At 40.1% G+C, this 22,225-nt stretch overlaps 2 protein-coding genes, 2 pseudogenes and 1 gene segment (V, D, J or C); 1 reads left to right on the plus strand and 4 right to left on the minus strand.

Moving 5' to 3' along the window:
• Positions 1-213: 213 nt before the first annotated feature.
• LOC107527053 (olfactory receptor 10G2-like) lies at positions 214-1,170 on the minus strand. Its single transcript, XM_016199672.2, has one exon. It carries the CDS (start codon positions 1,168-1,170, stop codon positions 214-216), a length of 957 nt encoding a protein of 318 aa, XP_016055158.2.
• A 7,880-nt stretch (positions 1,171-9,050) lies between these two features.
• LOC107527054 (olfactory receptor 10G2) lies at positions 9,051-10,007 on the minus strand. The gene has a single exon (XM_016199673.2). The coding sequence runs from the start codon at positions 10,005-10,007 to the stop codon at positions 9,051-9,053; it is 957 nt and encodes a 318-aa protein (XP_016055159.2).
• Positions 10,008-16,012: 6,005 nt separating this feature from the next.
• LOC148094183 (T cell receptor alpha variable 1-2-like) lies at positions 16,013-16,405 on the plus strand. The segment is given in 1 exon segment: positions 16,013-16,405. A coding segment is annotated over 1 exon segment (393 nt).
• A 480-nt stretch (positions 16,406-16,885) lies between these two features.
• LOC107527055 (transmembrane protein 126A pseudogene) lies at positions 16,886-17,488 on the minus strand (annotated as a pseudogene).
• A 1,814-nt stretch (positions 17,489-19,302) lies between these two features.
• On the minus strand, positions 19,303-21,629 carry LOC148094184 (Y-box-binding protein 1-like; annotated as a pseudogene).
• Between the last annotated feature and the right edge of the window lie 596 nt (positions 21,630-22,225).

The raw sequence follows: 22,225 nt of genomic DNA on the forward strand, positions 1-22,225 counted from the left end.
CAAATTTGCTGGAAATAACCCCCTCTCCTAGAGAGGGCACTTATTCCTCATATTTAACATTTGTGTAGAATGTGCTTTCTTCTGAGCAATGGGTCAGAAAAGTGTAAAGCAGTTCTGGTGAATTTATTGAGGTTACATATAGCACCAGAAGCTTCTTCCTAGTAGAATTACATTCAATTAAGCTTAAGATGTAGGTAGTTCCTGAGCCTACAGTTACTTATTTTCACTTGCAGCCCGTCGACCTGCTGTCATTCTCCTCAGAGCAGACTTCACCTCCTGGTTCCTCAGCGTGTAGATGAGGGGGTTCAGCAATGGAGTGACAACAGTGTAAAACACAGCCACTGCCCCATCCAGGGGGCCCTTGGAGCCAGCCCGAAGGTAGATGAAAATACAGGGGACATAGTAGACTGTGACCACGGTTAGGTGGGAGCCACAGGTGGAGAAGGCCCGCCGCCGCCCGTCAGCGGTGCTTATCTTCAGGATGGCGTGCAATATGTTGGCATAGGAGAGCAGGATTAACATGAAGCAGCTGGCAGCCACTACCCCGATATCCACAAAGGTCACAAGCTCATTGACAGTTGTGTCGGCACAGGCCAGTCTCAATACTGCGGGGATGTCACAGAAAAAATAATCCACCTGGTTTGGCCCACAGTAGGGCAGGCGGAAAGTCAGGGTGGCTTGGATAGACCCGTGGATGGAGCCAGCCACCCAAGCTCCAGCCACCAGGATAGTGCACAACTTGCCATTCATGAGCGTGGGGTAGCGCAGAGGCCGGCATATGGCCAGGTACCTGTCGTAGGCCATCAAGGTGTAGAGGAAGCACTGGGTGCTGCCCAGGAAGTGAAAGGCATATAGCTGAGCCACACAGCCACCAAATGGGATGGCCTTGCTGGAAGGAGTGAAATTAAGAATAATTCGAGGAACAATGACTGAGGAGAGCCACATGTCCAGGAATGAGAGCACACCCAGAAGGATGTACATGGGGCGAGCGTGGAGCTTTGGGTCAGCCCACACGGTGAGCAGGGTGAGCAGGTTCCCCAGCTGAGTGAGGATGTAAATGATGAAGAAGACCAGGAGGAGAAGGATCCTCAGATTTGGGGGGTGAGGCAAGCCCAGGAGAATGAAATCTGTCACCACGGTGTCCAGGGATGTGTTTTTGTCCTTTCTCATGTCTTTCTGTAGTCTGCTAAGATGAATGGTGAAGTCAGACAAGGGAAATACAACACAGGGAGGTGGTAAGAATGTTTTTTTTTGTCTGATGACCAGAGTCTAGGAAATAAACAAAGGATTTCTATATTTTAAGTAGAAAGCATTTGCTGTCAATCACCTAGGTTTGCTTGGCAAGACAATCCTCAGAGGCTGCTTATATTCTAGGTGCCCTGAAATGCTCCTTCAATGGGGAACACTGCATACAAGTGTTGAAAGCCAAGGCACAGGGTTGTGTCTGAATAATAGTGTTAGGGAGCAGTGCAAAACAATTACTCCACAATTACCATAACTATTGTTGGTCTCTGACTTATCCTCAAAATGTCTCCTTCCATGATCTACAAGAACCTTTGTGATTTGACCCTTGCATATTTCTAGTCTTTTTGCCTCTCGTTTCCTCAGAGCACCACACCCTCCTTCTTTCTGGACCTACTCCTGGAATTTACTGATTCATTACAACAGCTTCATTCCTCAGGATTCACTTTGACTGTCACCTCCTTTGGGAAAAGTTCTCCCTTAGAAAACAGTTTTCTGGGAGATAAGAGTTTATATTATAAAAAGCAATTGCTGCACAAGAGCTATTTGCTTAAATGCTCATTGGTTTCTTTTACTAGGCTATAAATTCCTTTAGAACAAAAACCTAGTCTATTTTGTTCTTTTTATGTTTCTGCAGCACCTGCCCCAGTGCTTTGCAACAGTAATCTAATTAATAAATATTTGTTAGCTGATTGATTGACTGAATGTATATTGCCAGTTCCCATTAATCCTGCATCCTGTTTCTCTGTGTGGTCACATTTCTCATGCTTTATGTCACATACATTTCAGCAATGTGAGTCTGTTTTCAGTATAAACTAAGTCCAAGGCATTATCCATGCTTTTTGTTTGCTCTAGAATGTTATTTAAATTTATTGTTTGACCTAAGTAACTTAATGGTTTTGATGTTTTGGATTATAATAGCATTGATTAGTATTGAACTTGACCTTTAGTATACTGTTATTTTAAGACCTTATTTGCTTTCCAACAAATGAGATTCTTAAAATGCTTTAAAGGTATTAAATAACTGAGTCAGATTTTTTTTTAAATCCTCACACGAGAATATTTTTTTCCATTGCTTTTCAGAGAGAGTGGAAGGGAGAGAGAAACACCGATGTGTGAGAGACACATCAATTGGTTGCCTCCCGAGAGTACCCTGACTGGGGTTGGGGATCAAGCCTGCAACCGAGGTACATACCCTTGACCGGAATCAAACCTGAGACCCTTCAGTCTGTGGGCTGATGCTCTAGCTACTGAGCCAAACCAGCTAGAGCTGAGTCAGATATTATTTGAAAACTCTCTTTGATAAATAGTTTGTTCCAAAATAATTTTTCCTCATAATAGTGTTTTTTGCATCTTTACTTGTTGCTTAAACTAAACCATTTTATAATTCTTAAGAAACAGCAAAAAAATTAAACTATATTTATATTAACCTCTAATTAAACAGATATAAACATTGACAGATCTATCACTAAAAATTCCCTTTTATAAACACTAATCTCAAACATATTTAATCTTCATTATTATTTAACCTTAAATAAGTTGACTAAGTGTGCCCATCACTGAGAAAAGAAGGGTTAAGGATCCTATGCCTCTGTTTGCTCAGTAATGCTGAACCTGATGCATCATTTACTTATATTAAGTCTTTGCTCCTATTGTGAATTGACCCGGCTTTCTTACCTCCCTCAAACTGGGAAAAAAGATAAATGTTTAAAATTCAATTCAAAGAAGAAAGTTCCCAAATCTGGACAAAGGCCAATTTAATTAAAAATTAATATGCCTAACTTATTAACTCTGAGAGCAGAGGGTGAGGTAAGGAAGAAGATGGGGGAAAGAGACAGAATAAATACAATTTTTGACAAAGTTACTGACACTTTTAAAGTCTGGAAATTAATTCTTTGTTCCTACTGTGAATTGACCTGGCTTTTGGAATGCTTTCCTTCTTGGACTCACATAGACACAGCAGCAAAATTTTGGAGAAGACTGGTTTTTCTCAGGTAGAATAGTCCAACAGGCGAAGAAAGTGTCTTTCAGAGCATCTCCTAGGCTTGTGATGATGGGTGACTGGATCTCTGCTTCGGAGTGGAATTAAAATCTTCCAGGGGGATGACACACTGACTATTTTAATAATCTTGCCCTTGGAGACTCTTTATAGATTGTAACTTCTCTACATAAGTGTCTTGAATTTTACATCAGTTATGTTATTGGCTGGATCTCCTTTGATAGAGTTAAAAAAATATATATTGTCAAGAGATTTGTAGACAACTATTTACCTCTTGGGAGTTCTACCCTGAAACATTTCCCCCATGAGACATACATTCCCTCGATCCTCATTATATATATAATGCTGGTAATTATATATAGATACTAGTAAAACATAGTAAAATAACTAGAAAGTGATGAGTTTTGAACATTATTACATTTCCCACATATATATATATATATTTTCTTCTAATTTATCTTTGTTGTTGAAAGTATTACAGCTGTCCCTTTCCCCCCACACCATTGATCCCCTCCATCCTGCATCCACACCACCTCCAGGCCTTCCCCATACCAGTGTCTGTGTCCATGAGTTATGCATATAAGCATATAAGTTCTTTAATTAATCTCTCCCCACCCACTCCCCCACCCTTCCCACAGGGATCCCTCAGTCTGTTCCATGCTTCTGTGTCTCTGGATCTATTTTGTTCATCAGTTTATTTTGTTTATTATCATTATATTTTGTTTTGACAACAAACAAGAATCATTTCTACATATCTAGAAAGTCCCCTGTGAAGAACAACATGATCTGTTTGAATGACTACTTTCTTTGAAATGTGGAATCACACATTTACCCACATTATCTCTAGAAATGCATTGAAAATGTACTTAATTTTCAATAATTGAGCTAATCTTCCCCATGTTTCTACCTCTCTGAATATTGATTTTAAAAAATCTGAAATTTAGGTCAGTTGAGTAAAATTTAGTCACCTCTATTTTAAAGTCTTAATGATTCTATTTTTCTCATGGCAGTAGAGACAGAGGATGGTTTCAAATAGCTGAAGTATTCCTTGGATACATGCTCTCTTTGTTGGGGTGTGGCAGGTTTGGTAGGCCACTTGGACCATGCAGGTGAGAATGGTCCCATCTAAAATTGTGGGAAGACTTGCTCCCCAACAAACTTCTTTGGAATCAGTTGTGTGCTGGGGTTTGTTTGCACTGTCTTACAATAGCTTACTGTTAAATTTTCAGAAATTTTGTAAGCTCTGTGTTAACCTTGCTACTAAATTTAAATTTGCAATTAAACATACATTTTCCATTAAATAAGTTACATAAAAATGTAATAATGTTCAAAACTCATCACTTTCTAGTTATTTTACTATGTTTTACTAGTATCTGTAGACTTATTAATATTTATCATATCTTTATGGTGGAAATACTCTATAATGGTGTACTGTCATATGCAATGATGTCATGTTGGAGTTTGAAGTTGACTATGGTAAAAGTATTTAAACCAGGGAAATTGGAAAGCAAGGGCTTTTTTTTGGTGGTGGTGGTGGTGGTGGTGGTGGGGAAGTTGGGAGACTCAATTTTTAAACAGTACCAGCAGACCACTAGCTGAAATCCACAGTTCCTGTTCTTGGCCTCCAGTCTGAAAGCCACTGCACACAGTGGTGACTCTGTTTTCACTCCAGCTGCTGCACTGTCATTTCCAATACTTTTCTGTCTTCCCTGGCAAACGTACAGGCATGGGTGGGCTTGAGAAGTTCTGGTATTTTCTGAGTGTATGTATCCCTGTTTATACCTCTAATTTTAAACTTTAGAACAATGTAGCAAAGGACTCTGAACGTGAATTATAGTATTTCTGAACCATGGATTGCTAGAAGGATGGTCAAACTGCTCTCTCTCTTTCTTCTTCTTTCCCTCCTGATCCTATTTATCCTGTAGCCCTAACAATGGAAGATAGAATTTGTTTTTAGAGAAAGCTCTTTATTCAAAGGAAGGGCCCCTTGGTGAGTACTTTTGTTTATGCAGTAGCAAATCATATACTTATTTATTTATCCCAGGAAGGCTCTAAAATATGTGAAGTAAAGGGAAATACCTCAGCTTAAGGTATTAAGATTCCACTTAATTCTGCAAAATTTGTTCTTATTTTTGTATTTATTGGAGGACTTATTTTGATATTATTTACATGTTTTTGTGCTCCAAAGTTGGAGCATTTTGGAGAGTCAGCCTCTGTAAACTTAAGGAGTGAAGGGAAGATCATGGAGAACTCCTCCCCATGGAACAGAAGATTGAGGTCACGCAATGAGGTGGAGGGTGGGGTGGGAAAGACATGGCCAGTAGGGAATTCACATAAAAGCACTGGATGATGAACATGAAGAACCGTAAAATCTGGTATCCAGTTTAAAGATTTTCTTTTTCTGAATCATAATTCTTCTATGCAATCCCAAAGTCTTTTGTGTTTGTTAAACATTATAGCCTATTCATCCTGTATATAAAGGGAAATACAGAATTCCTCTTTATCTACATCTTAATACATAGATTTATTTCTATGTATTTTTCCGCCTGTTTAAGTTCTTTTACCAGCTAATTTTTGGTCATCTTTTTGGGATAAATAGAATAAGAGGGACTTGGTGGTAGGAGCTAGGAAATAAAGGTAAAGTGGATGTTTTTCATGCAACAAATATTTTATTAAGCACCTAATATATGCTAGGTTCTCTTTCAAATTTTGGAGTGCATAACTAAATAAAAGATCCCTGCACTCATGTTGCACATATTCTAGTAAAGACGGAGAAAGAATAGGCCTTTCAGAAAAGATGCATTTGAAAGTATAGGGGAAATAAACTTGACTCTCAGAACTGAGATGTATAAAAGCAATGCTGATGTCATGTGCTTGCTATAATTTTATAGTATATGGAAGGAGTTTTGACTTGGGCTGGTGAACACACAATACAATATACAAATGATATATTATAGAGATGTATGCTTAAAACCTCTATAATTTTTATTAACCAATATCACCTCAATAAATTCAATAAAAATTAAAAATATTTATAACATAAACTCATCATGAGCTGAGTAAGGGCTATATGGCATTGGATTATTACAAGACTACAAGTTAAGTTATCCAAAGAATCTTAAGCTTTCAAATTACTCAAAGATATCTGGGTTCATAGTGGGAGACTCCAAGACATGAAATCAGAATGATATTCAACGTTTAAAAAGAAAATTTATTGATTGATTTTTTTTAGTGGAGAGAGGGAGGGAGAGACATTTATTTGTTCTTCCACTTATTTTTGCGCTCATTTGTTGCCTCTTGTATGTACCCTGGCCAGGGGTTGAACCTGCAACCTAGGTATGTGCCCCAATCCAGAATTGAACCTGCCACCTTTTGGTGTACAGGATGATGCGCCAATCAACTAAGCCACCTGGCTAGGGTGGCACTGAACATTTGAATGGAGGATCTAACACTGAAGCAAATGATATGTGTGCTATTAGTAAAAATAAAAAATAAAAATTCAAGCACTTCATTGAAATAATTAGGGAGATAGAGTCTAAAAGACTGCCAGCAAATAGTGAATGGTAAATGGAAATAAACTGTACAATATCAACTATCTTAAATTTGAAGATGTAAGTTATTGATATTTTCTTTACTCAGTATGCTACCCTTGCATTTCATTCAGTGTCTATGAGGAATATCCATAAGGACTTATGTAGGTTCATCCTGATCTTGTTTTCATGCCTGTTTCCCCTAAAGTTTTAAGTTTCTAAAACCACACATTTTTTCAACCAAGGAGATTTTCAAGGAGCATCACCTCTCTTTCCATGTCTGCCAGTAGAATTTCTCTCTTCTAGCTGACCTAGCAACTTCTCCCATTTCCACCTGAAAGAAGGTTGGGTGCTAGAGTTGGAGCAAGTCATTATCAGAGGGTAGGAACCAAGATATTTAGAACTACTGTGGTTCAGACTGGGGACTCAGTTCAGTTGTTACATTGAAAGAGCAGTAGCTGTGTATAGACTTGGGAGTCAGAAACTTCTAAGTTCAAACCTTGGCTCCACAGGGTGTTCAGATAAAATCTCATAGCATAAAAGAAACATAAATTCTCAGGATTGAGAGGAATTTGGAGTGCATCTAATTAAATGATTTACTATGTTTAGAGTGAAGCTTCCTGAGTTGTGATTTTTGAGCATCTCTTGGCCCTTGTTCCCTTGAGTATCTGGGGATGAATCTAGCTTTAATGTCCTTTGATTTGAGACTTTTGGTGCTCTCTGTATCACTCAGTGTGAGAAAGATGGAACATCCTGTTGTCCAGTTATTTTCTAGTCCTCGTGGTTCCTGTGGAGTTTCCAGAGCCAGACTGATACTCAGATGTCTGGAGCATGCTCTCACTGTTGCAGTTAAATTCTCTTTAGTTCTAGTTCCTAGAAAAAATAAACCAAAAAAACAGTGGTAGAAGATGCTCTCATAAACAAGAGTATGCCTCATCTCAGGGGTGAATTGTTCACTGTTACATATGTAGCTCAGGGCAACCTAGACATCTATAGGGCTGTATGTAACTGTGTCATTACTCTGGAGGAGAGGACTTGAGAAAGTTATTGACCCATTTTTTTTTCTAATTTTCCCCTCCTTTGTCTTATCTGGTCTAGAAATGCTAAATAGTTTGAATGTCACTAAGCCCCAGGTTACTCAACTTTTCCTAGTGATTCCCCTACTCCCATATCTCTGTAAATAGTCCCTGTACAAAGAAACCCTCTTCAAATTATCCTGGTTTGAATGGGCCATACATTTTCTTTTGTGAAATCAGTGCCATCCATATGCCTTAAGAGTTATTTGCATGTGTAATCAAGGGTGCAGGGCATTGAAGGAGGCCAGTTGGAAGAACTATAAAGGCCAAGATCCTCATTAAAAAGAGTGTTTAATGAGGGCATAGTTTGACACTCTTCTAAGAAAAGTTCTTAAGAGGTTTGATAATATGAATTTGTATGGGAAGTGTATTCCACATAGGAGAGAGAGCTTGAATAAAACAATGGCAGGCAAGTATTGGGCATGCTCAAGGAATGGCAGTAAATGAGTGAGGATGGGAGAGGGAAAGGAGGGTAGAAATGTCTTGGGAGTTAAGGTTTGTTGGGTCCAGAGACATTTTGGACTTTAAATTCCAGATTAAGGAGCCTAGCTTTAGTTTACATTCATTGGAGAGTTCCTACAAATTCCGTGTTTCAGAAGGATAATTTTGACTGTGATGTGGCTGAGGAGGAAAGGGAGAAAAGATTATTTAGGAATCAAGAGAGATATTCTAAAAGTGAAGGGGACAGAATTTGATGTCTGAGCACATAGGAAGTGTGAGGGACAGGAAGGAAACGTCAATGATCCAGTGTTTTCAAGTTCAAGTGCTTATAGATGTTAATGCCATGCACAAACAAAGAAACAGAATTTATAGAAGTGTAGGGTTTAGGAGCAAAAATAATAGAAAAGAAAATAGGGCAGCATTATGTCATTTTTTCTTCTTTCACATTTTCTGGCATAATATAACTCTGAAGCCGCCGACACATTCTTATTCTATTCAACCTTTGTTAAGGCGCTTTCTTATACCACAAGATAGTCAGGGGTGGTAGAAGTAACGTATTCATATTTCTAAACAAATAATGTAAAACAATTTGAACCAGTTTAACAAGATGAAAAGATTATGAATCCAAAGAGTTCAGAAATTCCTTCTAAATAGAATTAAATTAAGTTTAATTCATGAACAGTTTATTGAACGTTTGCCACACGCAGCTGTAGCTCAAAAGAGTGGTAGTGACAGTGATGTGGGTAGTTCCTGAGCCTACGGTTACTTATTTTCACTTGCAGCCCCTCGACCTGCTGTCATTCTCCTCAGAGCAGACTTCACCTCCTGGTTCCTCAGCGTGTAGATGAGGGGGTTCAGCAATGGAGTGACAACAGTGTAAAACACAGCCACTGCCCCATCCAGGGGGCCCTTGGAGCCAGCCCGAAGGTAGATGAAAATACAGGGGACATAGTAGACTGTGACCACGGTTAGGTGGGAGCCACAGGTGGAGAAGGCCCGCCGCCGCCCGTCAGCGGTGCTTATCTTCAGGATGGCGTGCAATATGTTGGCATAGGAGAGCAGGATTAACATGAAGCAGCTGGCAGCCACTACCCCGATATCCACAAAGGTCACAAGCTCATTGACAGTTGTGTCGGCACAGGCCAGTCTCAATACTGCGGGGATGTCACAGAAAAAATAATCCACCTGGTTTGGCCCACAGTAGGGCAGGCGGAAAGTCAGGGTGGCTTGGATAGACCCGTGGATGGAGCCAGCCACCCAAGCTCCAGCCACCAGGATAGTGCACAACTTGCCATTCATGAGCGTGGGGTAGCGCAGAGGCCGGCATATGGCCAGGTACCTGTCGTAAGCCATCAAGGTGTAGAGGAAGCACTGGGTGCTGCCCAGGAAGTGAAAGAAATACAACTGTGCCACACAGCCACCAAATGGGATGGTCTTGTTGGCAGGAGTAAAATCCAGTATTAGACGAGGAACAATGACTGAGGAGAGCCACATGTCCAGGAATGAGAGCACACCCAGAAGGATGTACATGGGGCGAGCGTGGAGCTTTGGGTCAGCCCACACGGTGAGCAGGATGAGCAGGTTCCCCAGCTGAGTGAGGATGTAAATGATGAAGAAGACCAGGAGGAGAAGGATCCTCAGATTTGGGGGGTGAGGCAAGCCCAGGAGAATGAAATCTGTCACCACGGTGTCCAGGGATGTGTTTTTGTCCTTTCTCATGTCTTTCTGTAGTCTGCTAAGATGAATGGTGAAGTCAGACAAGGGAAATACAACACAGGGAGGTGGTAAGAATGCTTTTGTCTGATGAATAATGCCTAAGAATTATGAGAGAAGTCGAATACTATTAAAAAATATTTTAAAAGAAGAGATGGTGTTGCCATTAGTTATTTTGGTTTACTTGATGAGAGAAGCTGTCCAGAGGCAGGTTAGTTTTCTAGATGGATGAAAACTTATCTATTGGGAGATACTGAGAAGCAGAATTTGGCAGATCAAGGAACAGGGGAACTTGAGACTGATAGGGAAGGACTTATAACTCCAACCAAAAAAAGTTCAACAAAGAGGGGCTAACTTTGAGACTGAGCAGTGTGGAATTAACTACATCTACTTCTCCCTCCACCTACCATCATTGCAATGCCTCCTCTTTGCCTTCAGCTAAAATCCCACCTTCTCACAAAAGCATGCAAAAACATTCATTATGTTGCCCTTACTACTCCATCACATCACTTTTATTTGTTTTCCACACTCCTTACAATTCCTTGTTAGTGTTCAGGTGTATAGGACTCCTAAGGACATTCTTATAGCATGTCCTATGCACAGGCTGCCTTCTCTGTCCTTTCACCTACATAATGCTCCTTTTACCACTTTTCCTTTAAGAAGGCTTTCCTGACTCCCAGGAACTATGCTTACACTTTTCAGAGCATGTATCACATTATATTGCTATTACCCAATTTCTTAACATAACCTCCATTAGTCATCCCATCTAGCACAGCACAGGTGATAATTATTTTCTGAATGGATGGCTGATTGAATGGATGTTGCCACATCCCACTGATCTGACACAATGCTTCTTTCCCTGCTTGATCTTGTTTGCTTGACCCTTGGCTCACTTGGCTGGCAAGGGACCATTTCATTCTTATGCAATATGGATCTAATTTTATTATAGCAAACACCATGGACCATTTATGGTTTTTATTGCTCCAGGATATTGTTTATATTGATTGATAGATTTATGTGGTCCATTGGTTTGGGATTAGATTTTTCTGATGTAGAGTTACAGAGGAATTATTATTGTTTATTATAAAAGCATTGATTAATGCAGGACTTGATCTTTAGTTTGTGTGATATATATAGCTTGAAAAAATTTGAAGTACCTAATTCAGATGATAAGAAAAGATGGAGGGATAAAATGTGTTTGTTCCACTCCTTCTGCTGAATATCCCCACACTAGAATTTGAGGTACATTCATCTGCCATTTAACCATAAAATATCTTTGTAATTTAAATAAGTATTTTCAGTAAACAGTTAAAGTGGTCAGAGAGTAAATACAAATAACGTGTGAGTATTCATAGGTTTACCAATTTAATATCCATCAGGAAATTCCAAGAGATTTTACATTGGTTATTTTCTAAAATAACTTAATTTCTATATTAACATTTAAGAGCTATTAATAGTAATAATAATACTTATTATAACTGGCTCTTTAGGGTCCATAGAAAATGTTAAGCATGCCCCTTGCCCACAAAGAAAGAAGAAATACCAGATTTTTACTGCCTGAGTTTCAGGAGGACATCTTGGTTTATTTGAAAATAGATGGGGCCCTGGCTGGGTAGCTCACTTGGTTATAGTATCCTTCCAATATACCAAGGTTGTGGGTTCGATTCCTCATTAGGGCACATACAAGAAGCAACCAATAAATGCATAAATAAGAGGAATAACAAAATCAATGTTTCTCCCCTTTCTTTCTCCCCTTTTGATCAATAAATGAAAAAGATTTAAAAAAAAAGAAAATCAATGGGAAGACTATTTCTTATTTCTTTAGCTAAGATACAGAAAAGAGAAAGAGTTGGGATTAAGATTATGCATAAAGCCCGGCTGGGCGTGGCTCAGCAGTTGAGCATCGACCTAGGATCCAGGAGGCCGGGTTTCGATTCCCGGGCAGGGCACATGCCCGGGTTGCGGGCTCGATCCCCAGTCAGAGGTGTGCAGGAGGCAGCCGATCCATGACTCTCATCATTGATGTTTCTATCTTTCTCTCTCCCTCTCCTTTCCTTTCTCTGAAATTAATAAAGATATATTTTAAAAAAAAATTATACATAAAATACTATTAATGAGTGAAAGTAATTTTTTTTTGTCAATACAGACATATAATATCAGTGTGTTTCTACTTAGGCAAATGAGATATTCTTGAAATGTTCTATAAAAATTAATTATATATCAAATCAGATAAAATTGTACTACTTGGGGAATTATTTGAAGGATTTCCATAATGCATATTGATATATGGTGAAAAAATTCTCCCTAATTTATCTGCTTTTCCAGTTTTATTTTTTCCCATTTGTTGTGCATAAATCTGATCCCACTTCTCCAGCTGCCCTGTTGGAAGAAAGTTCCTTTTACCCTCTTGGTTCTGGGTGCCCTGCCTAGGTAAGAGCAGGAAACAGAGGCAGGTTACTGCTGGTGGATGTGAGGACAGGTTACTTTTCCAGGCCGACTAGGCAGAAGATAGAGGTTTTGACTTGGGGTGTGATGTTTAGGGGTTGCAGAGGTGAGTAGAGTGGATATCCAGAAGGTGGGTTTTTGGAGAGAATAGTCCTCTCCCTGCAGCCCCTGCTATTCCCCTTTCTCCGTCTGGTAGATTTTTGTGTCACTGTGTAAATAGTTTTAGTATATCCTGGCTAATTAGGTAAATAAAGTATTTAAAATTTTTCCAAATTTTAGTTCATTTGATGTTGCTATAATCATATAAAAATAGTTGGAATTTAAATATGAAAGCACATAAAAATAGCACAGGTTTAAAATTCAGTAAAAAAAACTATCTGAAATAAGGGCCCAGTGACATTACAGGATAAACAATACATGTTTAAAAAGCAGTTATCCTGGAAACTCTAGGGAAAGGCTGTGGGGACAGGGTGAAAGAGTGATGTTGAGAAGATAAGGATGGGTTGGGGGGTTGCCAAGAGCACTTTTTAGAGAGCTCTGTGGAGCCACAGGATCATGGGACAAGGCTTCTTCCTATGCACCCCGTCGCCCCTGCCCTCCAGATCAGGCCAGTTTGGTGTGAGCACATCCATCTATGTACAACTTTTGATTTCTAGAATGAATTTTGGATCTGGGCCATAAGGAACAGTTATGAGATCCCGAAGATGAGGGATAAAGACTGGTTCAGCATTGTGTTAGACATACTAAGGTTAGAGAGCTTCTATTCACCCAGGTTTGGGAGAAAACCTAACTGAAACCTGTTTCTGGAAAGATTCCCCTTCCTCCGCATTCATTCAGTTAGACATCCTGCTAGAGCTGGGGCAGAGGAAAGGAAATGGATAGAGTTTGGGGTGGTCTAGACATATTTTATGTCTTTCCACAGGAGGATATTCTTGCCCTTCTACCAAAGTTAAAAAAAATGAGCTTGCTTAAAGAAAGGCAGTAAGTGTCGTCCTCACTGGAGACAGAAAAGGTTACCAATTTGGCCTGTGTTTGCAGAATTGCCAAAGAATCGTCTCCACAACCTCTATGACTTTATCACTGCCCAACTTTGCCCTTTATCATTGCACTAAAAAAAAAAAAAAAAAAAAAAAAGAGAGAGAGAGAAAATGAAAAGAAAATAGGGTTAAGAGTCATTTTCTCAACACAGAAAAGAAATTCCCTACATTTGGAAAGAAGGAACTTAATTCTAGCAGTCTGGTAAAGAGTTGCGGAGGAAGATAGAGAAAAGAGACTGGTTAAATTAACATTTGAACAAAATAACAGAAAATTTTAAACTTTCAAAATTAGCGGCCTCATTCTGAATGGAGCTGGTGTCAGGATTGCTTTGCCATCCTCTTAGACTCACATGTACAGAGCTGCAAAATCGTGGAGGAGCCTGCTGTGCTTGAATGGATGGTCCAGCAGAGAGAGAGATGTCCTTCAGACATTCAGTTTAGTCTATGTAAAGGGCTCCTATGTCTGTTTCGGAAAAGCTTTAGAATTTTTCCAGGAGTTTACCTGACAAACAAGTATTTAGAATCTCTGAGAGCACCTGCCTCTCAGTGCACTTTGAAGAGAGTGAGTTCTATATCGCTTGAGTCACATTTTACATTTGTTTTCATCAGCTGTTACCTCTGAGGCTCCGCATAAAAGAAAAATACAAAAAAAATTGTCAAGAGATTTGAAAAAATTCTAACCTCAGGGGAAATTCTCCTCTAAAGCATTTCCCTAATGAGATCTTCCCTACCCAAATTCTTATTATTTTGTTTTGAAAGAGAACAGCAGCAAACATTTCTAGTAGATTCTTGGAAAGGGGGCTGGGGGAATAACCTTGTTAGGGTAGTTTTGGATGACTTCCAGTTTCTTAGCGGTGTTATGATGTCTCAATTGATCACTGTCTCCCCCCAAATATTCATCAAGGGTCCTCCATCATCCAAAGACTGGATGATTCCTAAGATTTCTTCTAATTTGAAACTACTAAGGAATATATTTGGGGTGTGTGTGTGTGTGTGTGTGTGTATGTGTGTGTAATATTGCAAAACTTCATCTGGCCACAAGATGACAGTATTATCTGTTAAAACCAAGTACTGTACTGTGTCTGCTATATGGAATAAGTAGAAATAATAAATCTAGAGGGCACATGAAGGATATAAATTCCTTTAGCAAAAAAGACTGTACTTGGGAAAACTAAGTGTCAAAGAGATAATTTTCTTTTGTTATAATTGGGAAATGTTTGAAATATAGCTTCCTTTTTTTCCTTCTTTCCCTCTGTTCTAGTTCTCTTCTTCCTTTCTTCCCTTCCATTTCCTTTTTTCAAGTTCTCATTTTATTACATAAAAAGTGACAAGTCAAATGAAACAGAGATGTGTAAGAAAAGGTTAATATTCTCTCCCTTTCTTTTAAATCTCAGCCTTCTGAAGTAATTAAAGTTAATAGTTTCCTTTCTTGTTTCACATTTCTTCATTTTTAATTTTAATTCTCACCCAAAGATATTTTTTCCATTGCTTTTCAGAGAGAGTGGAAGGGAGAGAGAGGCAGAAACATTGATGTGAGAGACACATTGATTGGTTGCCTCTCACACAAGCCCCAGCTGGGGCTGAGGATGGAGCCTGCAACTGAGCTACATGCCCTTGGTTGGAGTTGAACTCGGAATCCTTTAGTCTGCAGGCTGATGCTTTAAGCACCGAGCCAAGCTGGTTAGGGCTCAAATTTCTTTCTCTGTATTCATACATATGTATAGGCAGATATATTGTATTTCTTTAGATATTAAAAAATATATATCTCATTGACTGTTGGAAGATACATTTAGATGGTAGAAAACCTCTCCCATCTCTTCTGTACTGTTACAAATATCACCACCATCACCACTACCACACACACACACAACCCCCCAAATACATGTGCATAACCCCCACTAACAGCACCCGTTTCCCCTTCCTCCTGTTTTGAGAAAGAGAAGCTCGGTATAGAGAAATTGACCACTTCTGCCTCTGCTTCATGTCATTTTCCCATTTCTCATCTCTGTTCTTTACACACAATTCTGTTGTTCAGTGTTCACCGCATCACTTGGGCTAAAGCCTGTGGATTCATCTGCAGAACATTTTCATATTAAATACACTCCTATGAGGGAGCCCGGAGCAACTTGGGCTGGAACTTCAAGCCACACCTCAGGAACGGAACTGCTCCCCTTGTTTACTTTCTGGGCTTTGCATCCTGATTGAACTTCGGCCTCGCCCACAGACAGGGAGGGGGCCGACCTGCTGCTGCTTCCAGAGGCCCAGGACCGGGATGCAGCGCCTGGCTCACCGTGTCCCGCGGCAGGCGTGGGGAGCTCTCCTTCTTTATGTTTTTCAGACAGTGGGAGGTAAGTGATGAGAGAGTCATTGATCAAACCTGCAACCGGGCATGTGCCCTGACCGGGAATCGAACCCCCATCGTCTGGATCCCAGGTCCACGCTCCCCCGCTGAGCCACACCCGGCCGGGGCTGGAAATGAACCTTTTTAATAACGACGTGGCTTCCAGGAGTGCTGCCCAGTTAACGGCCATGTGTCTTCTCGTAGGCGCTGCGGGACAGAGCGTTCAGCAGGCTGCTGAGGTGACAGCTACGGAAGGAGCCTCTGTCCGGGTCAACTGCACGTACCAGACATCTGGGTTCAACGGGCTGTTCTGGTACCAACAACATGCGGGCGGAACACCCATATTTCTCTCTTACAATGTTCTGGATGGCTTGGAGAGAAGAGGTCATTTTTCCTCCTTCCTTAGTCGTTCTGGTACATACAGTTACCTCCTTGTGAAGGAGCTCCAGATGAAAGACTCTGCCACTTACCTCTGTGCTGTGACAGACACATTGGCTGTGAGGCCCCCGCAGCTGCACCAAAATTCAAAAGGCAGCCACGGCAGTGAGCAGTCACATTTCCTGAGTGTGTGCCCGCCGTGACTTAAGACAGGGGACTTTAGAGCTGGACTGCCTGGATTTGCGGTCCATTTTAAGATTTTCCTTTCCTGCTTTGTAATTCTTTTATAATGTCTTCCTATTTTCAATGAAGTTTGTTAAATGTTATAGCCTACTGTGAGCTAGGTTTAGAGAATAAGTAATTATTGCTGTGGCTTTGTCCCCACACAAGGCAAAGCTGACCAAAGCTTACAAGGTCAAATTGTAGGTTATTTGGATAGCAAAAGTGAGGGCCACCCAAGTTGAAATAAGGTATAATCAGTTATATGTTACATAATTTGTTTGGAGTCAAAGATTAAACTAAATTCTCTTTGGGCAAACTTTTAAGATGGACACAATCATGTTGGAAAGCAATCCAACATTATGAATCAAGGCCGTTAAAATGTTTATATTCTTTTAACTGGATAATTTCTTTATTTTATTTATTCTTACAGGTTTATTTTTGTGTACACATGTGCTTAACAATCACTGAATTTCTAGGCCAGGTTCAGGTAATTGAAGAGCCTTTAGAAGTAGTTTATATTGTCTAGAACCAAGGTATGCTACAAGCCCAGTCTGGAGTAAAATGGGAAATAACATCTTTCTAAAGACAGGCTTAGAAATGCTGACCCAGTAGGTTAAGATGTTTCCTCTCTCTGGTGGCAGGGCTGAGGCATACCTGGCCGCTAGGCCACCATTCACAGGTATAGCCAAGAAAACAGGGTACAGACCACCAAAAACAAGTCCAACCAATCCACCTCATGTTATGGTACAGGCTTCACAATTCAAATCACCTGTATTCAATGGTAAACTTATAAAACCTTTGTAAGATACGTCTGCTGTCAAAAATAGGATCACTGCCATTGGTAAACCAGCAGCTATACTATACGAGCCTGTGTCACATTTAAGACTTGCTGAAAAAGACTGTTTACTATTAGGCCACACACAGAAAGCAGCATTAAGTCCAATATATGTTGATCCATGCTCAAGTACATTACTTTCTGCTTCTGGAAGTTGGTTAATTTTTCTGGTTATGATATAAAAAATGTGGTTTTCCTTGATACTGTCATTTGGTTCATGATTTTCCATCTTGAGCCTTAAAAAATTAAAAATATCACTTTCCAATAAACTATACCTTTTGCTCTCCTCCCAGCTGCGGTACTTCCTCCAGTCTTCCTTGGCCGCTAAGGTTCACTGCAACCTTCGCTCAACTTGCACGGGCACAGCCATCTTTGGCTGGCATGTGACTTGACCCCTATAATTTCATTTTTGAGTTCTCACTTAAAGAGAGGTAGGTTAGAAAAGAGAGTTAGGGTTAGAAGTTTTAGACTTTGGATTGTTTATATAGCAGCATTATTCATTAGGGAAAAATATAGGCAACAATCTTAAGTAAGTTATGATTAATGGAATATTTTTCTTTAATTTTTATTTATTGCTTTTAGAAAGAGAGAGGAAGGGAAAGAGAGAGAAACATCGATTTGTTGTTCTACTTATTCATTCATTGGTTTCTTCTTGTATGTGCCCTGACAGGAGACTGAACCCTCAACCTTGACATATTGGGAAGACACTCTAATCAACTGAGCTATGCAGCCAGGGCTCAATAGAATATTTAAAAGGTGTATTAGTTTCTACTGCTGCATAATAAATTATCACAGCATCCATATATTTACTTATAGTTCTGCAGGTCAGAAGTCCAGGCAGTTCCAACTGGTTTCATGCTTAGGATATCACAAGTCAAGGTGTTGGCTGGCTGAGTTCTTATCTGGAGTTCAGGGTCTTTGTCCAAGTTTATTTCTGTTATTGTCGGAATTCTGTTTCTTGTGCTTACAGGACTGAGGTCCTCATTTTCTTGCTGTTTGTGGGCCAGGGGCATCTTCACCTCCTTAAGGTCAGCTGCATTCCTTCTCACATAACCTCCTCATCTTTAAATCAGCAACAGCACTTCAAGTCCTTCTCATGTTTGGAGTCTTTGGGCTTTATCTTTTGCCTTCTTCCCCTGCCACCAGACAGAGAAAGTTCAGGAGACAGAGAAAGTTCAGGTACTTTTAAAGTCTCATGTGATTAGGTTAGGGCCTACCTAGATATCTCTGTTTTTATTTATTTATTATTATTAATTTTTTGAAAATTTACCTTTTATTGATTTCAGAGAGAGGAAAGGAGAGAGAGAGAGACAGACAGAAATATCAATGATGAGAGAGTCATTGGGGATCGATCCCGCAACCTGGGCATGTACCCTGACTGGGAATTGAACCCCTATCGCCTGGATCCTAGGTCGATGCTCAACTGCTGAGCCACGCCTGGCTGGGCAGATATCTCCGTTTTTAAAGGTAAGCTCTGTCATGTTATACAACACAGTCAATAGAATGATATTTCATCACATTCAAGGTTCTGGGTATTAAGGCATGGAATCTTGGGGCCATTCCTTGAATTTTTACCTACCACACAGCCAATAAAAAACATTTATAAAGACTATTAAAACTCTGAGTTGCCAGAAAAACGGACAAAGTCCAAATACATATTTATTATAAGTCACAACGTCATGGTTGACTTAAAAAAAGTTATTAAACTTTTATTACAAGTTGAAAATGAGGTTGTTAAAAATCTCAACTCAACCAGATATGAAACAATTTAAAACCTTTAAAGATATATTGAGAAACACAAGGCTTAAAGAAATAAAAAACACACACATTTGTCTTTACCCACAATAGATGTGGGTAATGTAAAGCCCCCCAAACTGCATTGATAATGCAGTTAGTTTTGTTACCTGGTCAATGGACAAAAAGCAAGAACTTAAGGTCTTCAGCTCCAGTCTTTTGTTCATTTCTTTTTGCTGGAAATTTATACTCATTCCTTCGTTTTTGATGACTGAACTGGATGACTGAACTGAGTAAGCTGACCTTTACTCAGGCCTCAGAGCCAGACAAATTCTTAGCTGGTGAATCAGCTGCTTTTGTCCCTATGCCATGTTGTGGTTTAGGGTTTTTCTGGGCATCCGTGGAGGTAACTGAAGTTGCGGGGTACTAACACTGAGGTGGATGCTGACCTGGGGTCTCATCTCCTTGATTTTCCTTCTCCTCTTTATTGCTGTCCTCTCTGTGCTGTCTTTGGTGAGGAGGGCTCTTGAGGAATTGTGATCTATTTTGTCTCACTGGTCTACCTTGTTCTATTGCACCCTGGTTGTCAGCACCCTCCACCCTTTCTTCCTGTACAGGAGGGCTGGAGTAGTGTGGTCAATGCTCAGAGGGTTTCTACAGGTAGTAAGTAAGGTGAGAAATGTGGTCTGAGGTAGGGCTGGTGCTGTTGGGCCTGGCCTTCAGGATCACTTTTCCATCCTTCATTTTTTTTTTTTCTTCCTACTTCAAGGTTTTTTTACTGTCCTTAAGGAACAAGCACTTTTTTCCCCCAACACATTTTTTTTTTGTTTGTTTGTTTAAAATATTACAGATGTCCCTTTTTCTCCCCAATGACCCATTCCACCCTTTCCCCTCCTCCCCACCATTGTTCGTGTCCTTGAGTTGTGTATATATGCATATACATTCTTTGGTCCATCCTTCATTTTTTTTTGCCTGCTCTCACTGTTCTGGTAATTCTGGTAATTGCATGGAAGACCCCCAGCCATCTGGGTAGCATATATAGTGGTTATGGTCTACTGCATATTTACTGCCTTGCACTGGTGGAACTCCACCAGGGCTGGTAACATTTGCTGCCCCAATATCCTTTTCTTTTTTCCTTTTTTTTTTTTTATATATATATCTTCATTGATTTTAGAGAGAGGAAAGGAGAGGGAGAGAGAGAGATAGAAACATCAATGATGAGAGAGTCATTGATCGAGCCCACAACCCGGGCATGTGCCTTGACCAAGAATCGAACCCCAATCGCCTGGATCCTAGGTCGACGCTCAACCACTGAGTCACAGCCAGCCGGGCTCTTTTTTCCTTTTTAAAAAATATTTTTATTGATTTTTAGAGAAAGAATGAGAAAGAGAATGAGAAACATCAATTGGCTGCCTCCTGCATGCCCCCCACCAGGGATCCAACCCATAGCCCAGGCATGTGCCCTCCTGACCGGGAATAGAACCAGCAAACTTTCTGGTGCCTGCGACAATCCCCATTCAACTGAGGCACACCGGCGAGGGGCTCATATTCTTTTATCCTCAACAACATCAAACTCTACATATGGTTTCTCCATCTCTCATACTGTGAAGGTAGATACATGTTGTATCGTATATTAGTAAAGTGGCACCTTGGTTTTCAAACATAATCCCTTCCAGAAGACCATTTGAGTTCTGAAAGGTTCAAAAACCGAGGTGCGGTTTCCCATAGAAAGTAATGCAGAATGGATTAATCCGTCCCAGACCTTTAAAATCAACCCTAAAACAGCACTTTAACATGAATTTTACTACCTAATCATACCACAGATCCATAAAATGATACACAATGAAAGCAATAAACATGATATACTGTACTGTAAAAGCAATAATAAATAAACACAATGTAAAAACTACTGTAGATGATAAAAATGAAAATGTAATTTTTTCTTACCTGCAATGATGATAGTCATGGTTTGGATGGGGGGGGGGGTCCCCTTCAATAATCACAATAGGTGATTGTTCTTCAGGTCTTCTGTGGTCCTCTTCCAGAATCACAATAGGTGACTGTTGTTCAGGTGTTCTGTAGCCCTCTTCCAGAATCACTGTAGGTGGCTCCTCTCCTGCCATTCCTTCCCCTGATTTTTTTACACCACTGACACCTGGTTCAGACTCACTGGATCTTTTCCTCACTAAATATTTTTCAATTGACATTTGCTTTCTCCAATGTTTTAGAATTTGTCTAAAGTGAGATATAGCATTATCATTGAAGGTATTAGTGGCATGACTTACAGCAGCTTTATCAGGGTGATATTTTTCAACAAAAATTTGCACTTCAACCCATTTTGCACACATTTCTTTGCTCAGTGCAATCGAAACACTTTCTCTTCCCTCCTCTTCCTCTGAAGACAATTCCTCAGTTCCCACCCATTGCTGCTCCGTCAGAAGGTTTTGAAGTTCTTCTGTGGTGAGTCCAGGCTTGTGCTCCTCCACTAACTCCTTCTCATCATCACTACTCACTTCCAAGCCCATGGGCTTGCCCAGAGACACAATATCCTCAATAACAGGAGCATCCTCTTCAACGTCCTCAAATACACATTCAGGGGCAGCTTCTGGCCACAATTTCTCCCATGCTGACTTCATTGTTCTGTGAGATGTAAGCAATGTAGGATATTGAAATGATTCTTCCAGAACTCTCTGAAGGTTACCTCTGTGTCCGAGGTCACCTCAAAGCACCTTTGGAACAGTGCTTTGGTGTAAAGCTTCTTAAAATTAGATATGACCTTTTGGTCCATGGGTTGGATGAGTGGAATAGTGTTGGGGGGCAAAAACTTTACATTGATAAAACTGAACTCTTCTATCAACTTGTCCTCCAAGCCTGATGACCTGGAGCATTATCCATAACAAGTAGGCACTTCATTGGAAGATTTTTGTCTTGGAGGTACAGCATTTTTTTACACTTGGCCCGAGCACTTCATAAACCCACTCAATGAAAAATTGCCTGGTTACTCAAGCTTTGCTGTTTGCCCTCCACATCATATGGAATTCGCTTTTTATGACATTGTTTTTCTTAAATACCCTGGGGTTCTCAGAATGGTAGACTAGCAAAGGCTTCAACTTAAAATCCCCACTTGCATTCCCACAAAATAAAAGGGTTAGCCTGTCTTTCATGGGCTTGTTTCCTGGCAATGATTTCTCCTCCTTTGTTATGTAGGTCCTCTTTGGCATTTTCTTCCAAA

Source organism: Miniopterus natalensis, chromosome 1 (genome assembly GCF_054644295.1).
Source record: "Miniopterus natalensis isolate mMinNat1 chromosome 1, mMinNat1.hap1, whole genome shotgun sequence".
NCBI lineage: Eukaryota > Metazoa > Chordata > Mammalia > Chiroptera > Miniopteridae > Miniopterus > Miniopterus natalensis.